Raw genomic sequence first — 23,543 nt, 5'->3', positions numbered from 1 at the left:
TAAGGATACGCTTACCTCAGTCATTAAGATTAACCCTCTGTTAAATACTACAAGAAGTCTGTCTTCATCAGATTCCAACAATATTCTGAAGGCACTGCAAAACAAATAAAGAAAAACAAATTAACAATTGGTTATTTTTTACAGTGCACCTTAGAGAAAGATTACAGTAACATCGGGAGTTATTCACTAAACTGAAGTCAATGGAAGTGTCCATGCCCTGATGTGCATCATTGCAGTTCAATGAATAAGCCCAGCAGTATATCAGGCTTAAAAAAGACAACGTCCATTGAGATCAATTTTTGTAAAACGGACTATGATACTTTTTTTTTTATATAGTTATAGTGATCCAGAAGAAGGTAGAAGGGGGCTGGGGGAGAAGAGGGGATAATGTAGCAAACTCCACATTTTCATGAGGATAACCCAATGTCATTTCAATGGTCCTTGGCAAGAAAGGTTCCATTTAATGTTTCTTGTATTGACTTGAAATATATTTGTAAATAGTTATTATATCCCCTCTTAGATGCCTTTTTTAAATGTAAACACCCTTCACTTCTATGATCCTTTCCTTATAGGTCAGACATACCTATGATACTACTTTCTTGTTTTAGTTATTTATTTCCAATCCTTCCCTTTATAGATGAGCGGCCACCTGTCTCCATTTACATCTAAATAGATTATTTTGCAGTCTGACACCTGAGCAACTTATACATAGTATTAACAAGAACTTGTATTTCAATATCTTTTTATGAGTAGCAGCTGTGGCATCATGTTAAATCAAGGGTTAGTGAAGAAAGTTCAACTGATAAAGGGGTCAGGAGGCCTTGAAACGTTGCTGTATTGGACACATACTGTATAGCAGTGTGTGCCTGCTAACTTTTCCTTCCCTTGTGTGCCGAGTTTTTCTGTATTGCTGCTTTTTTTGATACATTAAAGAAGAAACTTGGTAAGGACAAAAGGAAAACTCAAGTCCTTCATTTTTTAAATTTACTTTTTGAGTGCTGATCCTGTAAGGTTTTTGTATAGTGAAGAAAGTTAGACATTTCCAAATAAAGAACTGATTTCCCATCTCTATTTGGCACCAACCGGGCAATAATTAAGTAATAATCCCCAAAGAACAGGGAATTATTGGCCAGAAATGCCCTGTTCTAAGGGGATTATTACTACAGTATTATAGGCTAAATGTAGGCTTATTATTTAAAGTTTTTTTTTTTTTTTTACATTTTTCATAAAAAAAGATAGACAGTGTTTTAGTCATAGTGATTTATCAGCATGATTGTCTACATTTTTTTTTGCTTTCACACACACACACACACACACACACACACACACACACACACACACACACACACACACACACACACACACACACACACACACAATCCCCTCCCCTGTCTGAGAGCTAATCTCACACTCTTTGTGAATGAGAACTGAAAGCTGATTGGCTGAAAAACTTGGCAAGGTGCCAAGAATTCCGGCCCATTACTGATTGGATAATGCCTGGAATTTTCACCAATCAGAGAGCAGGGATTTCAATAATGCCCGGGATTTACCAGCTTTAGCCTATAATACCATGTAATGCTAAGCATGATTTAATACTTTCAAAAGTCATTATTATAGGAGTCCTCCAATAATTGCACAGGTTCAGTCTCCATTTTACTTGCTATAAGTAATACCTGGGACTCTCAAATAGCACATATTCACCCTACTGTAGGTTATAACTTGGAAGTAATTAACACAGATACATGAGAGAAGTTGAAGCAACGAGGAGAAGAAGCTTGGAAGCAGATATAATATATACAGTAAACAAAGAAAAGATCCCATTGCTCAAGACTATAACAAACCAGTAGCAAAAAATACCCTATTGCCCTTATTAAGACAGATTGTCATGGGGGTTGCTGTAGGTTTAAATTACTAAACGAACACCCTAAAAATACGACCTCAATACGCACGCAATGGTAGCAACTGTATTGAAATATTTAAAATAATATTTTTGCACAAAAATCATCCCAATGTTGACATCCCCCCAAAAAACATTTTTATAACCCATATATTAAAACCATAAGTAAACAATATTTAAGATGGGGCACATTCCACCTATTAAATAATGCACTTCCTCTATACAGAATTGATTCATGCACAAACAGCACACACTTCCCTCTGCCAATAGCCCCACAAATATATACTATTTTAGAAAAAATCTAAAACAAAAATATGCTCTTCATATATGTGGCCATACATATTCAAATGTGTCACTATGCACCATAATACTAACACAAAACTTCATACTCAGATAGGAAACCATACATGTAATTAAAACGTATCATAATTCCTAAATATCCCAACAACCATATCATATTGCAGCACCTTAAATGAATAAAAATACAAAAATAAGGATTGGGTCAGCACTCAAAATATAGTCTATGGGAAATAAAAGTCTCTCAATGTAATACTTATTCATTATTTCTGGTATTAGTGCAAAGGAATCACAACAATAGGGATTGGTTGGTTAAAATTGACCATGACCCTCATTAAATCACAATAAATTCTTAGTAGGTCTAAATCAGATACGTACGCCTGCAATAATTGCGCCTAATGCAACAATATATTCGGTGAATTCTTCATGCAACCAAGGTCGGGAAGGACAGGAAACAATTTACTTGTAATTCAGCTTTTGTCTTATTTATTTAATTTTTTTCTAACACACCAAGGAATGTAGGAATTTAGGGAGGGCACCCATCCCAGACCTACAACTGAGACCTACCCGAAACTTATAGGGAAACGACGAGGAAAGCTGCGTGCCATGTTATTAGGGTCAGTTTGCCATGTTTTGTTTAAAAAGTAATGTTTTTAATTCCTTTCTGAATGGAAGTAAAGCTTCCTGATTTCTTAAAGCAGCAGGGACCTTATTCCACAGTCTTGGAGCTGTTCTTGAAAAAGCTTTCCATTAACTTTATTCACTTCAAACCAAGGCTCAGCTCAATCAGTTGAGGGCCGATGGCAGATCTAAGGGCCCAATTGGGGTTTATATTTGATGAAATGCTCCTGTAGATTGTGTTATGTGGGTGAAACCACTAAACCAAACAAGGAACGCATACGTAAACACAAATCGACGATTCGTACAGGGAGATTGGCTTTCTTGGTCTCCAGACACTTCCAACAGGCTCCTGCCTGTAAGTCATGCAGTAAGTCAACTAAGATTCCAGGTGATTGATCGAGTGGAGTTACCACAAAGAGGAGGTGATAGAGAGCGCCTCCTTCTCCAAAGAGGTCAATAGATGAATACATTGGAGAACAGAACATGGTCTGAATGAAGACTATGACGTGTCATGTTCCCTTTAAATCAAACCAGGCTATGACGAAGGTCAACAGCATTGTTAGAGAGAATATCATAACAAAAATATGGTTTCACAGCTTGACCCCATACTGTTAATAGATTGCCTGCTAATGCTCCAGTATGATGTGCCTGGGACCTATAATGTTCTTTGATATAATTTGATATAAGTAGCTTTATATTTAGACCTACCCTGGACCTCCTCCCTAGACACCCTGGATGGTATTTAATTCAAAGGCCTTTTACAATGCGACTACTATATCTTTCCTCTACATATGGATTATTCAGTAAACATTAAATAAGGCTGGTACTGTTAACCATATTTTATTGAATGGTTTATATGATGTTTATTAGTTCAACATGGACGCATGTCTTTTTTCAACCTAATCTAGTATGTAACTATGTAATATTGGTTGATTAGATATGCTCTGTTTTTAAGTTTCTGTAACCTGGATTGGCTTAGCAATATAGGATGCATAGAGTATATTTGATGTTATTTGGGTAATAAGAGAAGTTTTATGAAGTGTCTCTTTAAATCAGGACGTTGTGTGGCAAGCATGCAACGTCATGAGACATGTGAGTGCGCTATCAGGGAAGCCAGGTTTGGTGCCTGCTAACAGGTGCCACCACTTCTCTACTGCAGGGGTATATGAACCTATTTGTTTGTTTACATGCGTTTGTCTACATGAATTTCTTTATATACTTTGTTTCTTCATTGCTTTCTTTGCATTTTTTTGTCTTCTCTGTTTAGTATTGTGTGATCATTTGAGATAGTCTATTTAGTTAGGATATTGTTGTTTATAAGTGCTTTTCTCTTAGATTTTATGATATTGTTGTAGATTGTGGATAGTTTTCTATATCTATATTTTTCTATACATATGGTTGTTTAATAATACATTTTGTATTTTTATAATTAGTACTGTAGTTTCTTTATTCAATATTTAGTACTTGTGTCTTTTTGTTGATTCTCTTAGTTTGTTGATTCTCTTATATCGTTTTGGATCACAGTTTCTTGGGCATACCTTGAGAATAAAGGGCATAGTGACAATTTTAAATAAGGTTCAGTCCCATCTTCATCAACCACCTGTCGGCCCCAACACGCATTTCACCTAAAGGCTTCTTCCGGGCCCAATATAAACAGTACCTACTGCCATTGTACGATTTAGCTTGAAGGGCAAATCGTTATCCATAAACATAAATCACAGCAATTTCGTGTTTGCATTTGGATTTAAAACATTTACTGTGGGAAAGATCAATACTTCCCACACCAGCAATCCTATACAGCATGTACCTTATTAACGTTGTCCAGCAGGAGCGGCCATCTAAGCAACGCAAATAGCAGTTGATGGTCGTTTTCTTAAACTGCTTAATATCTTCCAGCTCTTCGTCTCTCATATCTGGCCTCTGGGCTACAAACAGCTGCATGAGGTTAAACAACTCTTCCACAGCCTGCACAGGAACACAAAACAAGTCAAGGATAAGCAGTGGGAAATTACAGATTAACCACGCCTTACACAATGCAAATTGTATGACTGAAATGAAGAAAAAGATCAATACTTAAGTGTAATAATTAACTGAAATGGCAGTTACAATTTATCTGCTACAAAAAAATCCCGCTCCGTGTTCTACATTTTCAAAAGGAAATTTTATACGATTGTTAAACAGTCGTTATTAAGTCATACTATCAACTGACTTTGCAGAGGGAGTCATTAAACCATAGTTAACCACTCCCAACAAACTACAACCAAGACCTGCAACTCTGCCACCATCTTTCCATCTGTTTTATTGTCATAACATACAAAAAAATGCTTCCAATTCATTTCCATGCGAGATGCTATAAGATTTGTGAAACCAAATGGGTTTGGCTTCCATTATCATGGCTGTCTCATCCCTTTGAGAATATTAGTGAGAATTGTATATGACACGGAAATGAGTATAGTCTAGAAGAGTTTACAAGAGAACATAAAAATAATCCTATTCTATTTTTGTCTTTGATTTATTTAGACTTCGAGTTTTTTCACATAACCAGCCCCATACAGCCCAGTCTCTACTAATCTGAAACATATTGGAGTATCCCAAAATGAAGGAAGGATAAACATTGTAACTAGATTATCTATTTCTAGAACGATCCCCACTCTTACCGCAGGGTACTGGCTGGCGTGTGGAGTGAGGTTTTTAAAGGCCCATTGAATGTTCTGGTGTGAGGCGAGCTGCCTTGTGAAGGCAGGAGACTGCTCACAGCACATGCGCAGAATGCCATAGTAAGCCGGCAGCATCCCACGGTTGAAGAGTACTACATCCTGGTCATCATGGTCAGCCAGGATGTAGTTGAAGGCGATATTCTTGGTCACCACGGGGTTCTGAACAATAAGGCGTACATTCTCGGGGCAGTCAACGCAGACGTTGTACCAGAAGGAGAGCAGGGCTTGCTTGTTGTGGTTTGTGGCAATGGCTGGCTCAGAGAGTTTGGGCTGAAAGAGGTTCCACAGGTCCATAAAATAGGTGGAAAACATAAGCTTCTCAGTTTTGGAAATCAAACAGTAAGTCATGAAGCTAAAGTATGGCACCAACTTGGTGGTACCATGTACAGCAGCATCCACATAGAGTTTGGCTCTTGAAAGAAGGCCCAGGAGGACATTGTATACTTGATGGAGAACCACTGTTGTGTCTGGACTAAGGGGCAGGTCTCGTGTGGGAATGTGCAGGGAGCGGGTGGATCGGAACATCTGACGAAACGAGTTGCTTGGAATGAGTGACACCAAAAGATATGCTGCAGCTGTGAAAAGAAGCAATGACTTACCATTACTGTGAATACATAACCAATTATATGTTTAAAGCAGAAGCACCTAATCGCGTATACGCTCTAGTGCTTCAAGAACACCATTTTTAATTCTCAAGCTAGTGGTGCTAAATAATGAAAAATAACAGCAATGAAATGCATTAATTATGGTTTCTGTACTTTATAAAGCAGCAGGTAAGCACAGAGCCTAAATTGACTTTTACTGTAAGATCTGACCTGAGGAAAAAATAACCACTAAAGTGAATGACCTTAGCCATACGTCTTGTGAAGGCCCTTCATCTCTTAATGCTTTAAAGGTTCATAACACTGCTGAATTATACAACTTTTTTCTTTAATAAGACTATGTTCACTGGTAAATTAAATGGAAGACAAGTCTATCAATTAGAGATGTGTAGCATTAATACAACTTACATGTTCTCACTCTGGGGTAGTTGTGTGCCAGTAGGAAACGCTCTACCCAGTTCTCCATGTTCTGTAGTACCCAGCTATGAGCCAGCTTATTGCGAGGAGTCTGCACTGCCAGCCAATCCAGGCACTGAGAGGGGTTGTATTCAATCACCTAGATGAAAAGCAAGCATACAATAAATGAACTGCTCAACTCACTCAAAACTGACTGACACTTCTAAAGTGGAAGTTCAACACTCAATGATCATGGACTATGACTATTAGTATGTCCTTCACGCATTCTGCTACATTTTATTATTGCATTTTAAGTAGTATCCTGAAATGTTTTACATAGCTCAGTAACCAGTGGCTGCTAGAACAGCAGCATTTTTCTTAGTTATGTCATCTTACCTCCCAGATCCTTTGCAAAATGTAAGAAGCAAAAGGTGGCATGCCTGGAGGACCCCCAGCAAACTCCATTATCATAGTCAGCAATTTGAAAAAAGGATTTGCAGCCTACAATAAAAAAATGGCAAATGTGTGAAAATATGAACGCTTGATTTTGTTACACACATAGGAGAGGTTAGTATGCTAGATTGATAAGAAAATGCAGGACAACAAGCCGTGTTTTATCTGAATGGGCCATACAACGATCAACATTAAGAGTTTGACTTATTTTCTTTGAAGTATATTTAGAAACTTAGTCTGTTTTCCTAGAATGTGGAAATAAACATTTACAACAGTTTTCTTCTGGCTTCTAAAAAACGGCACCAAAATCTGTTGGTTAAAAACACATTTAAAGTAGGGCAGCAAAGTAGAGCTATAATTGTTCCCATTTTTGGCTGGTGTTGTAGCTCTGTGCTGCTTTTCATGGTAACGATAATCTAATCTGAAAGGAGAAATTCTTCCACCACAAAATGAAACTGAAGTAAGGACGTACCATAATAGTAGTGTGTGCTTTGAAATGGTTTTCCTTTAAAAAATGTTATGTTTGATGCGTTTTTTGATTCGCAAACATTAGGGGTAACTATGTGAACCAGTTTGTCCACTTAAATGGCCAATGTGGAACAGTTTTATAACATTATGGCCCATATTTACCAAACAGTGTTAAGCTGTAAGGCACCTAAAGGAGCACTTCCTGAGAATAACAATAAAAATATTTATCTAGGTATTAAGCAAGCGGCCTCACGAGCTAAACCCCCTTAATTTATCTCCGGGGACCCCCTGCTTCCCGAAATACATACTAGAGAAGCGCATGCCAGTTACGACCTAGTTGTTAAATGTCACGCGGCAAAGGGCCAAAAGGGAAAGGCTTCCAATTGGCTCTTGTGCCGTGGGAGATTTGAGCCGCCATAATGTGTGCCCACTCGGGGCTACTATTGGCTGAAATTAACAGAGTTCCGAAGACCCTACTTCATACCTATCTAGAGGAAAAAAAAAAAATCCCTCCCCCTTTAAATGAATGCCTTAACTCTTGGCACAACATTATACTTGGGAAGATCCCCCTGAGGGATCGAAACATTGGAGATATATGTGCCATATGTTTAATACATAATTCTGCTTAAAACTGCCTGAGTGCTGTCGACTCTTTGCCGCTACATGGTAATGTATGCTTTTTATTATTCCTATGGGACATGCACCAACCAGCACACTACTGATTTACTACAGGAGTGCAAGTGAATATATATATTCACTTGCACTCCTGTAATATATATATATATATATATATATATATATATATATATATAGATATATATATATCTATATCTATATATATATATATATAAAAAGCTTTGAATTACAACAGACACCCCAAACATAAATAACCATAAACACTTCTGAAGCTCTCTTTCACTGTGAGTTTTGTTTTCTAAGACAGTCACCTTAAGGGAAAAATTATGATAATAATAATAATAAAAAAAAAAAAGAAGAAGAATCATATTAAGGCTGCATTTTAAGTTATAATAAAAAAATAAAGTTCACATACCTCCGGGGTTAGCTTAGCTATAGATGTGAAAAGCATGGATGCAATCTAAACAAAAAGACAAAAATAGCATTCATATACGAGTATGAAAGTATAGTGTTTTTTAAGTCCAATGTATTTACATTTCCTGTGCTGTAAAACTGTATATATTTTTTCTACCTTTCAGAACCACCTATGTACGGCAAAGGCGATTAATGAGACTTCTAACAGAACAAAGGAGACTGTGGTTTCAAACACTTTTATTTTTTTTTAAATATAGTACTAATTAAATCCCTGCCTCAAAATTCTTGACCAAATAAGTGGTCATTGTGAACATGTTCTTTTATCTGTGCACCATCATATTTGTGCACAGACCGCATACAAGAAATACCTGGAGGCCTGAAACCGTGCATCCGGTATATGCTGTGCTCACGCAGACAGGGACAAGTTTCATGTACCCCCAAACATTTTCAAACACATTTCATATAAGGACTCGTGATACGAACGAGTTCTAGTATAGGGCACTGCAAGCACACCACTTAAACGCAGCATATAGATTTCAAGCCCTTAAATAACATCAACACTGGCCCTTTTTGTCACATGGATGGCAATTAAAAGAAAATCCTTGAAGAATGATCAGTATGCTAGCAGAATGGGAGATATCCGACAGAAATGGTGGTTTCAGATCATAATTGCCGCTGTAGTCGTCCAGATGGACCAAATGACGGTATTTAATAGTGCATTAAAGTTTAAAATAAAGTTTAGTATAGAAGTGGGGGTATAACGTGGCTTATTCTCGGTCCCATCGACCTGATACATTTTAACATGTTCGCCTGGTTCAACTCTTTACTGACCTTTTACTTCTACTCAAAGCAACTTCTTAAACCCAAAGATCAGGAATTGTGAAAGTGGCCTTTCAAGCTAAAACATTTTTTTCTAAAAGGGAACGATCTGGACTGGCATTGTACTCACATGCTCTGCAAGACGGTTATTGTATCGGCAAAGGCTAAAAATCAGATTGCAGGTTTGTCTGATATTAATTCCATCTCGTATATGTTGGAACAAGAAAGGAAAGCCCTAAAAAAATATATAAATATATATATATATTAGTAAGTCATGTTTTTTTTAATATCTTTCAAATTCTTTATATACACATTTTTTTTTTTTACAGACAAAGCAATTTTTACCTTTCCTCCTGTCAATGCTGCCATGTCATTTTGGGACAATGTAAGATGCCTAAAACAATTAAAGGAAAAAAATGTTGTACTTACTGATAAATATATACTGTTCCCAATTTTGGGGTGATTTACAAGTTTTGCTGTGTTGCAGACCCCATAACCATGAAAAAGAATCAGAAAATGACAACTAAAAAGGCAAAATATGTAATATCCACCAGATAGGGCAATTGCTGTCAAATATTTGAGGTGTGGTAGTCTACCACACGATTGGGCAATTATTTTGGCTGTAAGGTCACTGACAAGCTTGGTGGCCCACACACTTAATGTGGAATCAACATTAAGTCTGTGACCCGTAAAGCTAACCAAAGTTCCCCTCACCAGCTTCTCCCCCACATGGTTCCCCTCCTCTCCAGCTTCTCCCCTACATACTCTTATTCTCACTTGCACCTCCCCTACCCTTTTTCTCTTACCATCCTCCCTGGCCCCTCTCCCATGGGCCCTGCAAGTGGTGCGGGCGGCAGAGGCAGCAGTACGACGGGAGCTCACGTCTGTGTTAGGACCCCCTGAGTGGGCTCCTGCTGCTGCCTCCCTCCCCACAGGTAGGGTCGAGGAGCGGATCCCTAACTGTAGCAACCTTCCCACAGGCGGGTGGTACATTGCCACCCCTGGTCTACCAGTTACTCAAAAACTCAATCAACAGCATTCTTTTTTGTAACGACGAGAGAAGCACAATTACCATCAGTACACCACACCTCCCACTTTCCACATAAAATGTTGTTGGAAATGTACTATTTTGCAGTGATGGAATCACGGTATTACTACACAGGCGCACAGCACAATCTGCACAAATTTTATTTCTTAATAACTTAAATATCTAATGTTTATTTTAAAGGGACCCGTAGAAGACAAGCACAATGTTTATAAATGCAATCCCCATGAATAAGAAAGAGAAACTAAGCGTGATCACCTAACCACATTTCTCAAAAACCTATCCCAAAATCTCCCCCCTCCCCTTAATAGTATCTATTTCATTATGTACTTCTTATTATTTTAAATTATATTTTTACCTTTGTTTTATAATTCCATACCCTTTTCTCTGTACTCCGAGCAAAATGTAAGAATACTTTAATAAAAATATGAACTTAAAAAAAAAAGTGCAATCTCACCTACAATCTACTGAGCTAAACAAGCCATATAAAGGAGTGGACTGTTATGTATACTACCCTACGCTTTGTTCGCATAATCTCAAAATGTACTTTTTAATGATTGTCACTGAATCTACTTTTTTTCTTATCCGGTTTTCCTTGTATTAGCTCTTCCTTCAGTGACATCTTAAAATGGGAATTAACACTTCATCCGATTCTATTTGCCGTTGTGTTTTGTCACAGGCAGCAGGGATTTGCATATGATCCACACTAATCTTTCCATAGGTCTTATTTGATCGTGGAAGGGACACAATAGAATTGCTGCACCAATATGAATACTGCTCCCCTGCACACCTTTCTGAGCGAGACTGCTCCACCAGGAAGGCAATCAGAGCAATCATCTTTTCAAGAGCCGCTGGCCTGTATTTCTCTTCAGCTAATGACAGGATGTCTTCTTCCTCCTCCTCCTCCCCTTCTTCTTCCTCGGACAACACTTCAACCTGCGGCTGACATACAAAACAAACAGTAGCAATTCATTTATTATGCAATGTGGGAACGGTGAGAAGGAAAACGAACAACCATTAGAGAGAATTAAAAAAAAAAAAAAAACACACACACACACAGCAATATTTAAATCCTGTCTGCTTATTAATGCATCACAAGTGGCAAGCTGAGTCTCGCTCTATGACAGGGGTGCGCAAATTTTTCCCCGTGCGCACCCCTCATCTGCGGCTGCCACGCCGACTCTTCTCTGTCTTTGACTCCCTACTCAGAACACCCTCTTGCTGGCTGTTCTTCTTCTTCCATCTCACCTCAGGACTTTGACGACTATTTCAAGGAAAAGGTGGAATCCATACGTCAGGCCATCCCTTCTGTATCCTCCTCCCATCCTATACCTCTTCCTAACTCTCCCCCTGCATTCCTTGACTCTTTATCCACTGTCACAGAGGAGGATGCTCATCTCCTCTTCTCCCTCTACCTCCTGCCCTCTTCACCCCATTCCCTCCCACCTCAAAAAACCTCTTGCTCCTACTATAATCCCTACGTTCACACACATCTATCTTTAACTCCTCCCTCTACTCTAGTACCTTTCCCTCTTCCTGCAAACATGCAACAGTCATACCCTCTACAATCTGGCTTCCGCACTGCTCACTCCACTGAAACAGCCCTCACTAAAATAACTAATGACCTCCATGCTGCCAAAGACAGAAGTCCTTACACTCTGCTCATATTACTCAACCTCTCTGCAGCATTTGATACTGTGGACCACCCTCTTCTCCTTCACATTCACTATACTATTGGCATTCGTAACAAAGCTCTATCCTGGATGGCCTCTTACCTTTCCCATTGTACTTTCAGCGTCTCTTTGGCCAACACCTCCTCCTCTATTGATCTCTCTGTGGGGGTATCCCAGGGCTCTGTCCTGGGACACTTTCTCTTTTCTCTTTACACACTCTCTCTAGGTGACCTAATCACATCTCTTGGGTTCAAATATCACCTCTATGCTGTTGACACACAAATTTACTTTTCTACCCCTGACCTTACACCTGCTTTACAGATTAAAGTTTCTTAATGTCTCTCTGCGATATCATCCTGGATGGCCCTCCGCCGCCTTAAACTTAACATGGCAAAAAAAGAGCCCCTCATACTTCCTCCCAAACCTGGCCCTACTACCTCCTTCCACATTACTGTTGGAAGTACAATCATTCATCCAGTAGCCAAAGCATGCTGCCTAGGGGTCACACTTGACTCCTCTCTCACATTCCCTTCTCACATTCAAAAGGTAGCAAAAAAACTGTCATTTTTTCCTCCGCAATATTACCAAGATACGCCCTTTCCTCCAATCTATCCTAAATGCTGGTGCCAGAATCACTCTACTATTTCCGAAATCTGTCTCAGTGTCTCCCCTGCTGAAATCCCTCTCCTGGTTTCCTATCAAATCCCGTATATCACACTCAATTCTCCTCCTCACTTTTAAAGCTTTACACTCTTCTGCTGCTCCTTACATCTCAGACCTAATTTCTCGCTATACACCATCCCGACTCTTGCGTTCTGCTCAAGGATGTCTTCTCTCTACCCCTTTTGTATCTAGACCCCTCTCCCTCCTTAAACCCTTCTCGCTGACTGCCCCACAAAACTTGAATGCACTTCCCCTCAATATCCGACTAGCACCCTCTCTATCCACATTTAAGACCCACCTCATAACACAACTGCTTAAGGAAGCATATGAGTAGCTCCATGGCCGATAATTAACACCTCATACATAAAGCTTGGCCCCTTACAGTCGCACTTACCAGAACACCCTCCTACTGTCTCTGTACGTTCTTCCTACCAACCAATTAGATTGTAAGCTCTTCGGAGCAGGGACGCCATTTCCTAAATGGTACTTTTATGTCTGAAGCACTTCTCCCCTTTATGTGTTATTTATATTTATATTATTTGTTATTTATACTATTGTCACATGTATTACTGCTGTGAAGCGCTATGTACATTAATGGTGCTATATAAATTAAAACATACATAATAAAAATAAATATGTAGTTTACACTTACATTTTCAGGGCCTTTGGTTCCCATGTAGAAATGCACCATGGTAGATATGGCTTGCAGTGACAGCAAAAACTGGCTCTGAAAGAGAGGTTTCAGGTCACAAATAGTGAAAACACTTTTTTTTTTTTTTTTAAACCACAAATTCTGTATTTCTCACACAAAGATAGTCACCTCTTCCTCTCCCATTTTGGCAAATTCGTAGAGAAAGGCAAAGTACTCAGTCAGATGTTTACTGTGAGGCTTCACACCATGCTCCATGATAGAAAGCAGGGTCTTCACAAAACGGGTCACACAGGAACGGCTGCCTATGTCCTCCACAGGCCCGTCCATGTCATCAGACCTAGAAAATTGTAATCAAAAATACCTTCCATGATGGGAGCTCCAGCTACAATTGAAATGCCCCAACCTTCCCCACTTGAGAATTCATTTTCTGCGAGGCATTATGATTCTAAATCATTTGTTACTATTTTGGGACTTGACACAGCTTCTAATTATTTAAATAAGATGGTCAGATTATTGCAAGGTCTTTGGGCAGAAATAATACTCAGAAGTACAGTCTCCACATAAACCCATTAAATGGCTACATTATGCCTATTAGATGATAAAGGCGAACAAAATGCCAATAAATCTAGTAATTTTTCTTATGGTCTGGTTGCTTTGCTAAACTCTGGTGGATTTCATGAAGGTGGCCGCCCATCATTAATGTCGAATGATACACAATTTGTCTTGAATTGAACCTGATGTCTCAGTTTTCACAAGTGGGTAAACAAAAGAGGACTCCATAAAGAATTCAATAAATTCCACTGCGAGATTAAACAAAAGTGCTTTCAACTTGTCTAACAACTGGGGAATAGTTCCCAACCGTCCTTGGATAAGATTCTCAGCTTGAACAGACATGAGTTACAGGCACTGGGGAAGCAACACAATCTATACTGTAAGTACAAATATAGGATAAAGTATCTGTCGTCTAAATTTAGCATAGGTTGAACTTGGACATACAGGTGGTCCTCGCTATCCGGCTGTCCATTATACGAACGGATTATCTGATGCCAGATAATGCATTGAGCAGAACTTATTATCCGACGTTGAAACGGAATATCTGACACTCACTGCCGCGGATTAACATTGGATCCGCAATCTGACCGTCCCCTATCCGACGGCGGTTTGTGGGAATTATGCTAGCGGTTAACCGAGGACCATCTTTATGTCTTTTTCTCAACCTTAAACTCTACTATGTAACAGTGACTCCTGGGGATCAGAAATATTAATCTCTCAAATTGCTAAAGAGACAGAGAGGGAAAAAATGCAACAATCAGATGTATGACAAAAAAATATATATATTATTATCAAAGAGATTATGTTTACCCGTCTTCCATGCCAGGCTGCAGATACAGATGTGCATGTACTGGTCTCAGTCTCTGAATGACATGAATACAAAGACGCTGGAACATCTGAAAATCGAAAGGTAAATAATTATCAATTAGCTTTCAACACCACTTGGAATGTTTAGGTGGCAAACCAAGTTCTAATCCCAAAACCAGGTTCAATTGATTTTGAAAATCAATTAAATTATCCTGCTCAATGAAAGATATACTTATTTTTCATCAATATAACACTAAAAAAAAAAAAAAAAAAAAAAAGGAAAACATAACTTCATGACCATTTTCTTAAACGGAAATTTTGAGCCATACAGAAATGAAAGGACAATTATGCATTTTAATAAGTGAAGACAGTTTTGTGGCATCTTTAATGATGAGTGTACATTGGTATTTGTATTTTACTGCTTGTATGTGTAATCACAGCTCTTCCCTAACCAATGGTTCGATATAAGGGTGCGAGGTAGAAAAAAAAAATAATAACTCTGTATTTGTGTTTCCTGTCCCACACAAGTAATATCTCTTCAAAAGCCCAATATTACCTACCTGTCTTACAATCTGATTGGGACACTTGATCAAAATCTGCATAGGCCACCAGTCATCATCAGCCATGCGGTCCAAAAACCACTGGAGGAAACAGAACATGCTTTTTATGTTGGACTTTAAAATGGGGAAAAAAATACACCTGCAAAGTCTTGATATGCCAATGTATAATTCCTACTTCTAATTAGCTGCACCTCCCATCAGCTTGCCAAGTTAAAGCCATTGTGTGCCTGTTGAAATGTCACTTCATGCCAGTAGTTGTCACACACTGCATACTTAGCTAAACTGTTTATTGTATATGTATCTCACCTCACAGGCTGCTTGACTGTTGTTAAATTGCTTCGTCAACAGTTCAATCCACTGGAGCATTGTGGGCTGGAGAGAAACACAGTAAGGTTAGGGATCATTTTCAATTTAACGCTTCAGCTCATTTCTCTATCCCCAGAACCTAAATTATGCTTCCAACATGCTAAACACTGCTCAGTCGTACAATGTAACCAAGCAAAAATATGACTTGTGCGTTTCTTAAAAACGGAAAAGATAAAACAGAAGAAAATGCTTGGATATGAACCGTTGGGGTGCTGTACAGACATAACCATCACACTGAAACCATCCCACACTCGTCCGCTTGTCCTTCTTGTAATAGGTAATGGGTAAGCTTGGTCAATTGTTTTGATATATATATATATATATATATATATATATATATACATATACACACACACACACATATTTTCAGCTCTTGTCCTGTTTATTCCTCTTCTCAGTAGTAAATTAGATGTTCCATATAGTGGTTTTATAGCGCTTAGACAGCTCAAATCATCAATTATTGTAAACCTGGGGTTCCCAACTCTACCACTATTTATTTTTATAGGCAAACGTGATTAATAAAAGTATGCATTGAAAACTATAGTGAATGTAGCAAATACATATGAGTATATAATGTAATAACTATACATATGTTGATAAGTCATGTTTTTATTAAAGAAGATAACATTTAGGATAACAAATTATCCAATTGTAAAGAGGAATACTCTGGAAAACTGGCTAGATTTACGAATAGGTCTGAGACCTGCTGAAGCTAGGGGTACACTGGGCTTGTAAATAAAAAAACTAGTGGTACACTTTATCTCTCAATACCATTACATTTCTACCACTGGGTATTCCTATTAGATAAAGTATTTTGAGCTTAGTCCTATAATGAAAGAAAAGAACTCTGAACACAGAAGTGTCACACAATAAAATAAATAGATGGATTTAAACGTGCTCATTTTTTATTTGTTTTTAGGTTTTAAAGGCTGTATTAAGTCTGTTTTCGCCTCTTTCTTTCCCTACTCACTGATTTTTAATTATTATTATTTTTTAATGAACCTAAAACTGATATAAAAGCAGCACTCCAAGCGACAGTATGTTAATTGTTTTTAGGTTTGAAGCAGGGGGTCTCCAGAGCTGAACCACGTTGATTTCAGCTCCAGGGACCCCCGGCTCCCTGAGAGAATTGCATCCGTAGGTGCTGCCGGTAGCAGCCCTGGTGGACCAATAGGAAGCCGCAACGTTATCCCTTGTGTCTTCCTATTGGCCCATGTGACCCTAGAGCTTACTGCATAGAAATACCGACACCCCTAACGGATTTAAGTATCTAGGGAAGCAGGGGGTCCCCAGGGCGGAAATCTGCGCGGTTCAGATCCAGAGACCCCCTGCTTTACACCTATTAAAAACAACAACAAAAGACATACTGTTGCTTGGAGTGCTCCTTTAACATGGGTGCTAAGCCTTTTACACTTTGTTAAAGCCAGCGATATCAGGAAGCCAAGGACAGTACCTCTGATAAGTCCCTCTGCATTTGGCATAGAAAACAGCACTGAGAGCAAGTTAGAATAAACAACAGAGGTTGTGATGTGAATATTACTGCAGGCTTTGGGCCTTCTAAGTTTTTTTTTTAAATCTAAAATAAAACAAATCGAAATGAGGTTGGTCATCTGCTTTAAAGGGCCTTACATTAAGTTCACTTTCCAACAATAGTCTAAACTGCACCTTTAGCCTCTGAGTCTGGGTAAAAGTAGCTGTGAACACCACAGTGCGTTAAACCAAAAAATATGGGCGAAGAGAACATTTTCAGCAAACCTGTACACAAGACACTCACTTTAAAATGCAGACATATACAAATTGTTTTACTTGTCTACTTCTGGAATTAAGTTGTATCATGTTTTAACAAGTAAGTCCTGATCCTCACTAGACTTGTCATACCACTGCTAAATGCTAATTGGAAATACACCTCTATGTTTCTTACCTTCCTCCCCAGTATCCTCCAATCCTGCTTCTTCTTTGTTGACTGACAGCACCAACAGAGCAACAAAGATTGTTAGAATGACAGCAGTGGGAGTGGGATTACTAGGGAGGAAGGGAAAGCTATGGCGGTCTGTTGTGTATGACCCAGAATCATTCTTTTACATTGATTGCTAGATTTTTTTTTTTTATCAACTCAGCTTATTTGAAATGTGAAGACAAAAGTGCAATAAGGAAAGGTTAAAACAGAATAGCTGCATGTAATATCAAACATGTATGGGAAATGTACAAAAGGACCAGCACGCACAAATATGTTCAAGATATTAAGGGTCAGATTTACTCAACTATGCCAAGCTGTAAGACACCTTAAAAGGTTTACACACCACTTAGTACATATGATCTTAAATGCATATTGTTATCATCAGCTTTGTCACACTTCATACAGTATCTGTTGTATCAAGCACCACTTGGACTCAATGGTCCTTCCCATATCCATTTGGAGTGGGCCTTCCTTGTGCCATGTTAAAGTCAGATTGTGACAGTACTGATACATACTGTCCCATGAACTATCACCAGCAAGTTCCGTTCAGAGGGGTCTCTGAGATAAGGGAACACATTGTTTTACGAAAATAATGACTACCCAAATGTAAATACCTTTTCTTTTGAATGAATAAATGTCTCCAACACAAATGAAGTACTAAGCTGTGGAAAAAAACACACAACATATTCAACACTGAAGATGGCAAAAGGTTTTTACTGGAATAATGTACAAATAAATAATAAAATAACATATTTTATTCCAAAAGTCAAAGTTTCCCCTAATATAACATCCGCGGTCAAAAATAAGTATAAAATGCACCATTCTTAAAAAATATGAAAATAATGCCCCTGTAAATATGTCTATCGGGAGTGGCCAACTCCAGTCCTCAAGAGCTACTAACAGATCAGGTTTTCAGGATTTTACAGCTTCAGCCCAGGTGGCTCAATCAGTGGCTCAGTCAAAGACCTGTGCTGAAGCAGGGTTATCCAGAAAACCGGACGTGTTGGTAGCCCTTGAAGACTGGAGTTGCCGCCCCCATGATCTATATGCAAGTGTGTCATCGTCTACAACTGTTTCCCACTTGGTCCCTGTTACATACATTGGATCAGATCCACAAAAGTGTGCCAACATTTCATTTGTTTCCCCAAATCAATTTAGCCTCTACTCGTGTCTAAACCCAGGTGTTTATCCCACTGCCACCCTCCAGAAACAAGAGCTTTTCAAGGCTTTCAAATTTAAACCGGGTACTTAGTTACTATTAAAATTCTACAATATACATTCTGCTCGTCCAAACTCTGTATCACTTGCTATACAAAGGCCGTAGTGGGAAAAGTTTTGAGATGACTTTCATACATATCATGTGCATGCTTTGAAAAGGTATTGAAGATCAGCCTGTAAGTACACAGCACTTAGTATTACCTTTGCAGTCATTAAAGATACAGCTTTAGGATCTGGTAATGTACTTGGAATGCTGCTGCACAGCTGCCACATGAACCTGGGAAAGCAATGCAACAATTTTACTCCCCTATCTCAGAACATTGAGAGAACCAATGAATTAACAAAAACATACGTGCAAGACTTACCCAAAATATGTATGCTCAAAGATATTCTTGTCCTGGAGAAACTGCATGTTATCATGCCAAATCCACTGAAAAATATCATCAGATTTGAGAAAACAAGTTTATTTAGTTACCGCATGGAAAAGACCTCCCCGCCGAACTTTGCAATGCTTTATAATTATTATAATTTTCTATGGTAACATACCATAGGGGTTAAAGACAATAACGTAGTTCTATAATACAGGGTCTATAGACTTTGAACATAGAGGGAGCTCCCTGTTTGAAGATCTGATAACTTACTGTATGCATTGAAAAAATTACGTTTTTATCCTTCAGAAAAGGACAAACCGTGTCCAGCTAAAAGCATTTTGGTTTTTCATATCAATATCAGAAAATATGAAAATGTTGGACCAGTTTGTTAACGTTGTGAAAGAAACGCAAAATGTTTCCTGCATGCCGCAATATCCCCGAGTTAAAGGGCAGCACAGTTCTCTGGAGCGTGTGAGCCTAACTTGAGACCAGTTACCAGATCAATGTGACTCTATACTAGCAGATGTGTGTGAGTAAGAGTGTGTGAGTGAGAGTGTATGAGTATATATACCACAGACCAATGTTTTTTTTTGTTTGTTTTTACTGTACGTGGTGACAACTGAATTTAAATATGTAAAGCCGTTTTGGTACACTATTCTGCAGTCCAAAGTTACCCAAATGTTAAAAATATATTTATTCACATATCAAACCTGACTGACCTCAAGAAGTTCTGAAGAGACATCAAATTTTAATTCCTTGCCATTTTCCTCCTCTGACTCCACTCGCTTATAAAACAGCATATATGCACTGTGGGTCTGTCAACAGAAAGCAGCCCGTCAAATTATCAAAATCATTCTATACACGAATATAAATATGACAGCACTTTTGTGAATACAACTACCTTTTCAAATGAGAAGTCCATAAACTTATCAGTTACAGAGTCGTAGGTCTTCGTCTGGAACATAAACACAATATATTGAAAAATGGTCAGGTCTTTTTAAACGGGATCACTGATAAAGACAGCAATGTCAACACTCTAAAATGTAATGTGCCTTAGATTTTCACGTGTGCCATGTGAAGTTAAAACCAAAGTAAACCAAATGTCACCTCTATTACACGTGTATATAATTGTGCAGCCTTGCCTGTGGTGGCAGTAATGGAACATTTAACTGAACTCACTGTCATTTCTCCGCCAAAACATTCTGATGCTAGTTGAGCAGAGTCAAATGGCTTCACTTCAGCATCGTTGAAAAGATACCTATTACAAAGACAAAAACACAAAAGGTCTCGGTTATATTTCAATCACACTCTTGACCTTCTTAGTCAGTGGTTAAAATAGCTTAAAAAAAAGTAGTAGTACTGTACATTTATTTAACATTGTGGAAAGACTAGTCGAAGACCTCTAAGAAACATGTATACAAACATGTATGCTAAAAAAGTAGAAATAAAGAGGTTTCCTAAAAGAAACCCTTTACTTCATTAGAAAAGGGAACTACAGATTGGTCAGTAAAATCATTATCATTACAGTGATCTCATGACTGGAGACCTCCCATCATGGCCCAAACAGAAGAGGATGTGTGTTATACACAAAGTGGATTCGGACACTTTAACACTCCATACTGATATGAAAAAGCCGTAAACATTTTCTCAAAAGACGTTGAGACAGAATTACAACTTACCATTTGTTATTTTTGTAAGCGTGTGGATTCACTATGTCCCTGATGAAGCTGTAGTAGTGGCCACCATCAGCAGTTCCAGTATGGACAGTCACCCCTATTAAATCATACTCGTAGCTCTCTGTTTGTTTTAGTTCTTCACCATCCTTTTTAAAACCTGGAAAGTACAGCATATTTTATATCAAAACAGGTAAGAAATGGCAAATGTTTACAAATACTAGTGAATCTCTTGGCGGTATAGGATTCTTTGGAGTGATCAGTACAGTGATCAGTACTTTACTTGGTATCTTTTGGTTACAAAAACGACCCCAAAAAACTGCTTAACATGGATAACATGCAAAATAACTTATGTTTGCTCACTCAGGAAAGCTCAAAGCTTTAAGCATACTGCAGTGAGTATTCTCCTAGCCTGACAGAAGCACCAACATAATAGATTTTGGAAGAGATATATATATATATATATATATATATATATATATATATATATATATATATATATATATATATATACACATACAGCTCAACCCCGTTATGGCGCGATCCGCTACAACACAAATCCGCTTATAACGCGGTCTGAGTGTTGCTCCCGATTTGAAAACCTCCATTTGGCGAGTTCGATCTCTGCATGTGTATTATCTAAAATGTATTAATGTTCAATTCCCACATGGTGTAGGTGTGTGTATGTATCCGTTAGTCAATAAAGCATTGAATTTTATTATTAAAAAAAAAAAAATTTGACGCTGCGCACGAGAGCTGACACCTGCAGTAATAACGCTGTCTCATTATGTGGACTCCAAGGACCGCATTATAACTTTGTGTTAGGCCTCAAAAGGACCGTGCTGAGGCGCGCTGAGGAGAAACATGATCCCTATCAGCACGGCTTTAGACGGTGCTTCCGCAGGCGTGTGGAAAAGCAAGAGACCGGCAAGTTTAAATTTTGCCGCTCATGCAAGTGCAGGGCTGGTCACGTGACTGCCAGAAGCCAATGGCAGTCCGTGACATCGGCGCCGTGACGTGGCGCGCTAGCCCCACCTCACGATCCGCCACCAGGCCCGCCTCCCGAAAACCTCCCACCCGGCACACAAGCGCGCTCGCTGACGCTCATGCAGGGACAAGAAAAATCTCCTGCTTGAGCAGGAGAGCACGAGTGTCGGCGCTGCCCAGCACCGCTCCCTGCACCATGTCCCAGGCCTTAGGCTGCGTCCATAGTGTAGGATACGGCGCTAGCTACGTAGCTCGTGCCAAAACAAACACTAGGACGCCAATGCATAAGTGCATAGTGCACTCCATCGCCTTTTCTTCTCTCCCCCCCAGGGAGACCGGCGCCTTGCGATACAAACAAGTTTGTATTTCCCGCACTACGCCGGGTCACGGAAGAGCGCGAAAGCTATGGACGCAGCCTTGGTTTCAACATTTATTGGATTTTGTTTCACACTCAGTTCTCGCTCCACTCTCAGTTCTGCATTTACTTTTAAAGAGTAACAATGTGATTACAAGTGCTCCCGTTCTATGGAAACATACATTACCTTCTATTCGGTCATTCTTTCCCATTAGAAAATCTTCCGTATATGGGGTCATATCCAAACGCAGAGGGAACGAGAAGTGGGTGTTGACTTTTTCTTTCATCATGGTGACCATGTTAAATGTGTACCGCATGGTGTTAAAGCTTAAGATTCGCGGCAACTTTTTAAAACACGCCCTGGAATATAATAAAAAATGGCACACTTATCCAATTAATAGAAGGTAAAACGTATGATATATTGCTCTTTAAAGTGCTTGGTGCTCTACTTTTTAGTTTTACTTAAGAGTACTGTACATACAAGCAAATAAAAAAGCAACCAAATAATTAAGATTGAAGATCATGCTAAAGTTAAACTAAATAAATCACTCTTGAAGGGCCAATTAGATATCCCTCCTAGGACTAATTCAAGTGGCACGTTTAAAGTGTCACATCTGTGTGACTGATGCCGTCTTTACCCAAATCAAACGCAAATAAGTATTTTTAAGTTATTATGTAAACATGATGAACGGAAATTTGGGAGGCGTTTTATTTTCATGACTACTCCCTTTGTTGGATGTCATTCAACAAAAGTTTGCTTGGCCAGAGCCTCTTCTCTTCTCTTCCCCTCTTATCTTTATTAGCTCTCTGATAAGGACGGGGTGGGATGAGGGCAAATACAAGGCTTTACTAAGCCCTTGTATTCTCTAAATACTTTTACTCCAGGAAAATGCTTAATTCAAAGCAGCAATACTACTTTCCAACCTTTTTTTCTTCTTATTTGTATATGTAAAGCATGTGACAATGTATCATTCTACATTCCTACCTAAGCTGGCAGTCATTTGGGGCGCGTTATAAATCTGTAACATTCCTGATTGTGTGACTAGCATAATGGCTGCTTCAGTCAATGTAAGGCTACTGCCCCAGTGGTCATGGATGCACACACGCCGGAGCGTCCGGCGGCGCATACAACCGTTTCAGCCGTGACCTGTGGCGGGGCTGCGGCCATGACGTCACAAGGCTGGTTCACCATCATTGGCTGAAACGCCGCCATGACATGGCCAATGCTCGGCCGCAGCACCAAAAGACATGGATCTTATATTTTGGCCAAGGCGGTCGCGCACCGTGGCTTGTGCGCGCACGCACACACGCCAACTGTGCTTAGGACATACTTGAAAACGAGAG

General features: G+C 39.0%; 1 protein-coding gene across 2 annotated transcripts in view; it reads right to left on the bottom strand.

Moving 5' to 3' along the window:
• The window catches only part of USP34 (ubiquitin specific peptidase 34), a 162,578-nt gene that overhangs the window by 9,447 nt on the left and 129,588 nt on the right, over positions 1-23,543 (bottom strand). For both annotated transcript variants that reach the window (XM_075596167.1, XM_075596168.1), the window contains 22 exons: positions 22,387-22,559; positions 20,864-21,017; positions 20,364-20,442; positions 20,086-20,139; positions 19,904-19,999; positions 19,179-19,243; positions 19,015-19,090; positions 18,210-18,257; positions 15,579-15,644; positions 15,273-15,353; positions 14,716-14,801; positions 13,522-13,690; positions 13,354-13,428; positions 11,156-11,307; positions 9,666-9,714; positions 9,451-9,555; positions 8,503-8,547; positions 6,927-7,031; positions 6,543-6,690; positions 5,473-6,107; positions 4,623-4,780; positions 16-94 (listed from right to left, as the gene is read on the bottom strand). In XM_075596167.1, the coding sequence (XP_075452282.1) occupies positions 16-94; positions 4,623-4,780; positions 5,473-6,107; positions 6,543-6,690; positions 6,927-7,031; positions 8,503-8,547; positions 9,451-9,555; positions 9,666-9,714; positions 11,156-11,307; positions 13,354-13,428; positions 13,522-13,690; positions 14,716-14,801; positions 15,273-15,353; positions 15,579-15,644; positions 18,210-18,257; positions 19,015-19,090; positions 19,179-19,243; positions 19,904-19,999; positions 20,086-20,139; positions 20,364-20,442; positions 20,864-21,017; positions 22,387-22,559 (2,698 nt within the window). The remainder of the gene's footprint in view (positions 1-15; positions 95-4,622; positions 4,781-5,472; positions 6,108-6,542; positions 6,691-6,926; positions 7,032-8,502; positions 8,548-9,450; positions 9,556-9,665; positions 9,715-11,155; positions 11,308-13,353; positions 13,429-13,521; positions 13,691-14,715; positions 14,802-15,272; positions 15,354-15,578; positions 15,645-18,209; positions 18,258-19,014; positions 19,091-19,178; positions 19,244-19,903; positions 20,000-20,085; positions 20,140-20,363; positions 20,443-20,863; positions 21,018-22,386; positions 22,560-23,543) is intronic.

The sequence above is a fragment of the Ascaphus truei genome, chromosome 4 (assembly GCF_040206685.1).
Source record: "Ascaphus truei isolate aAscTru1 chromosome 4, aAscTru1.hap1, whole genome shotgun sequence".
Lineage (NCBI taxonomy): Eukaryota > Metazoa > Chordata > Amphibia > Anura > Ascaphidae > Ascaphus > Ascaphus truei.
The sequence above is the reverse complement of the archived record's forward strand: the minus strand, read 5'-3'. Positions and strand labels throughout refer to the sequence as shown.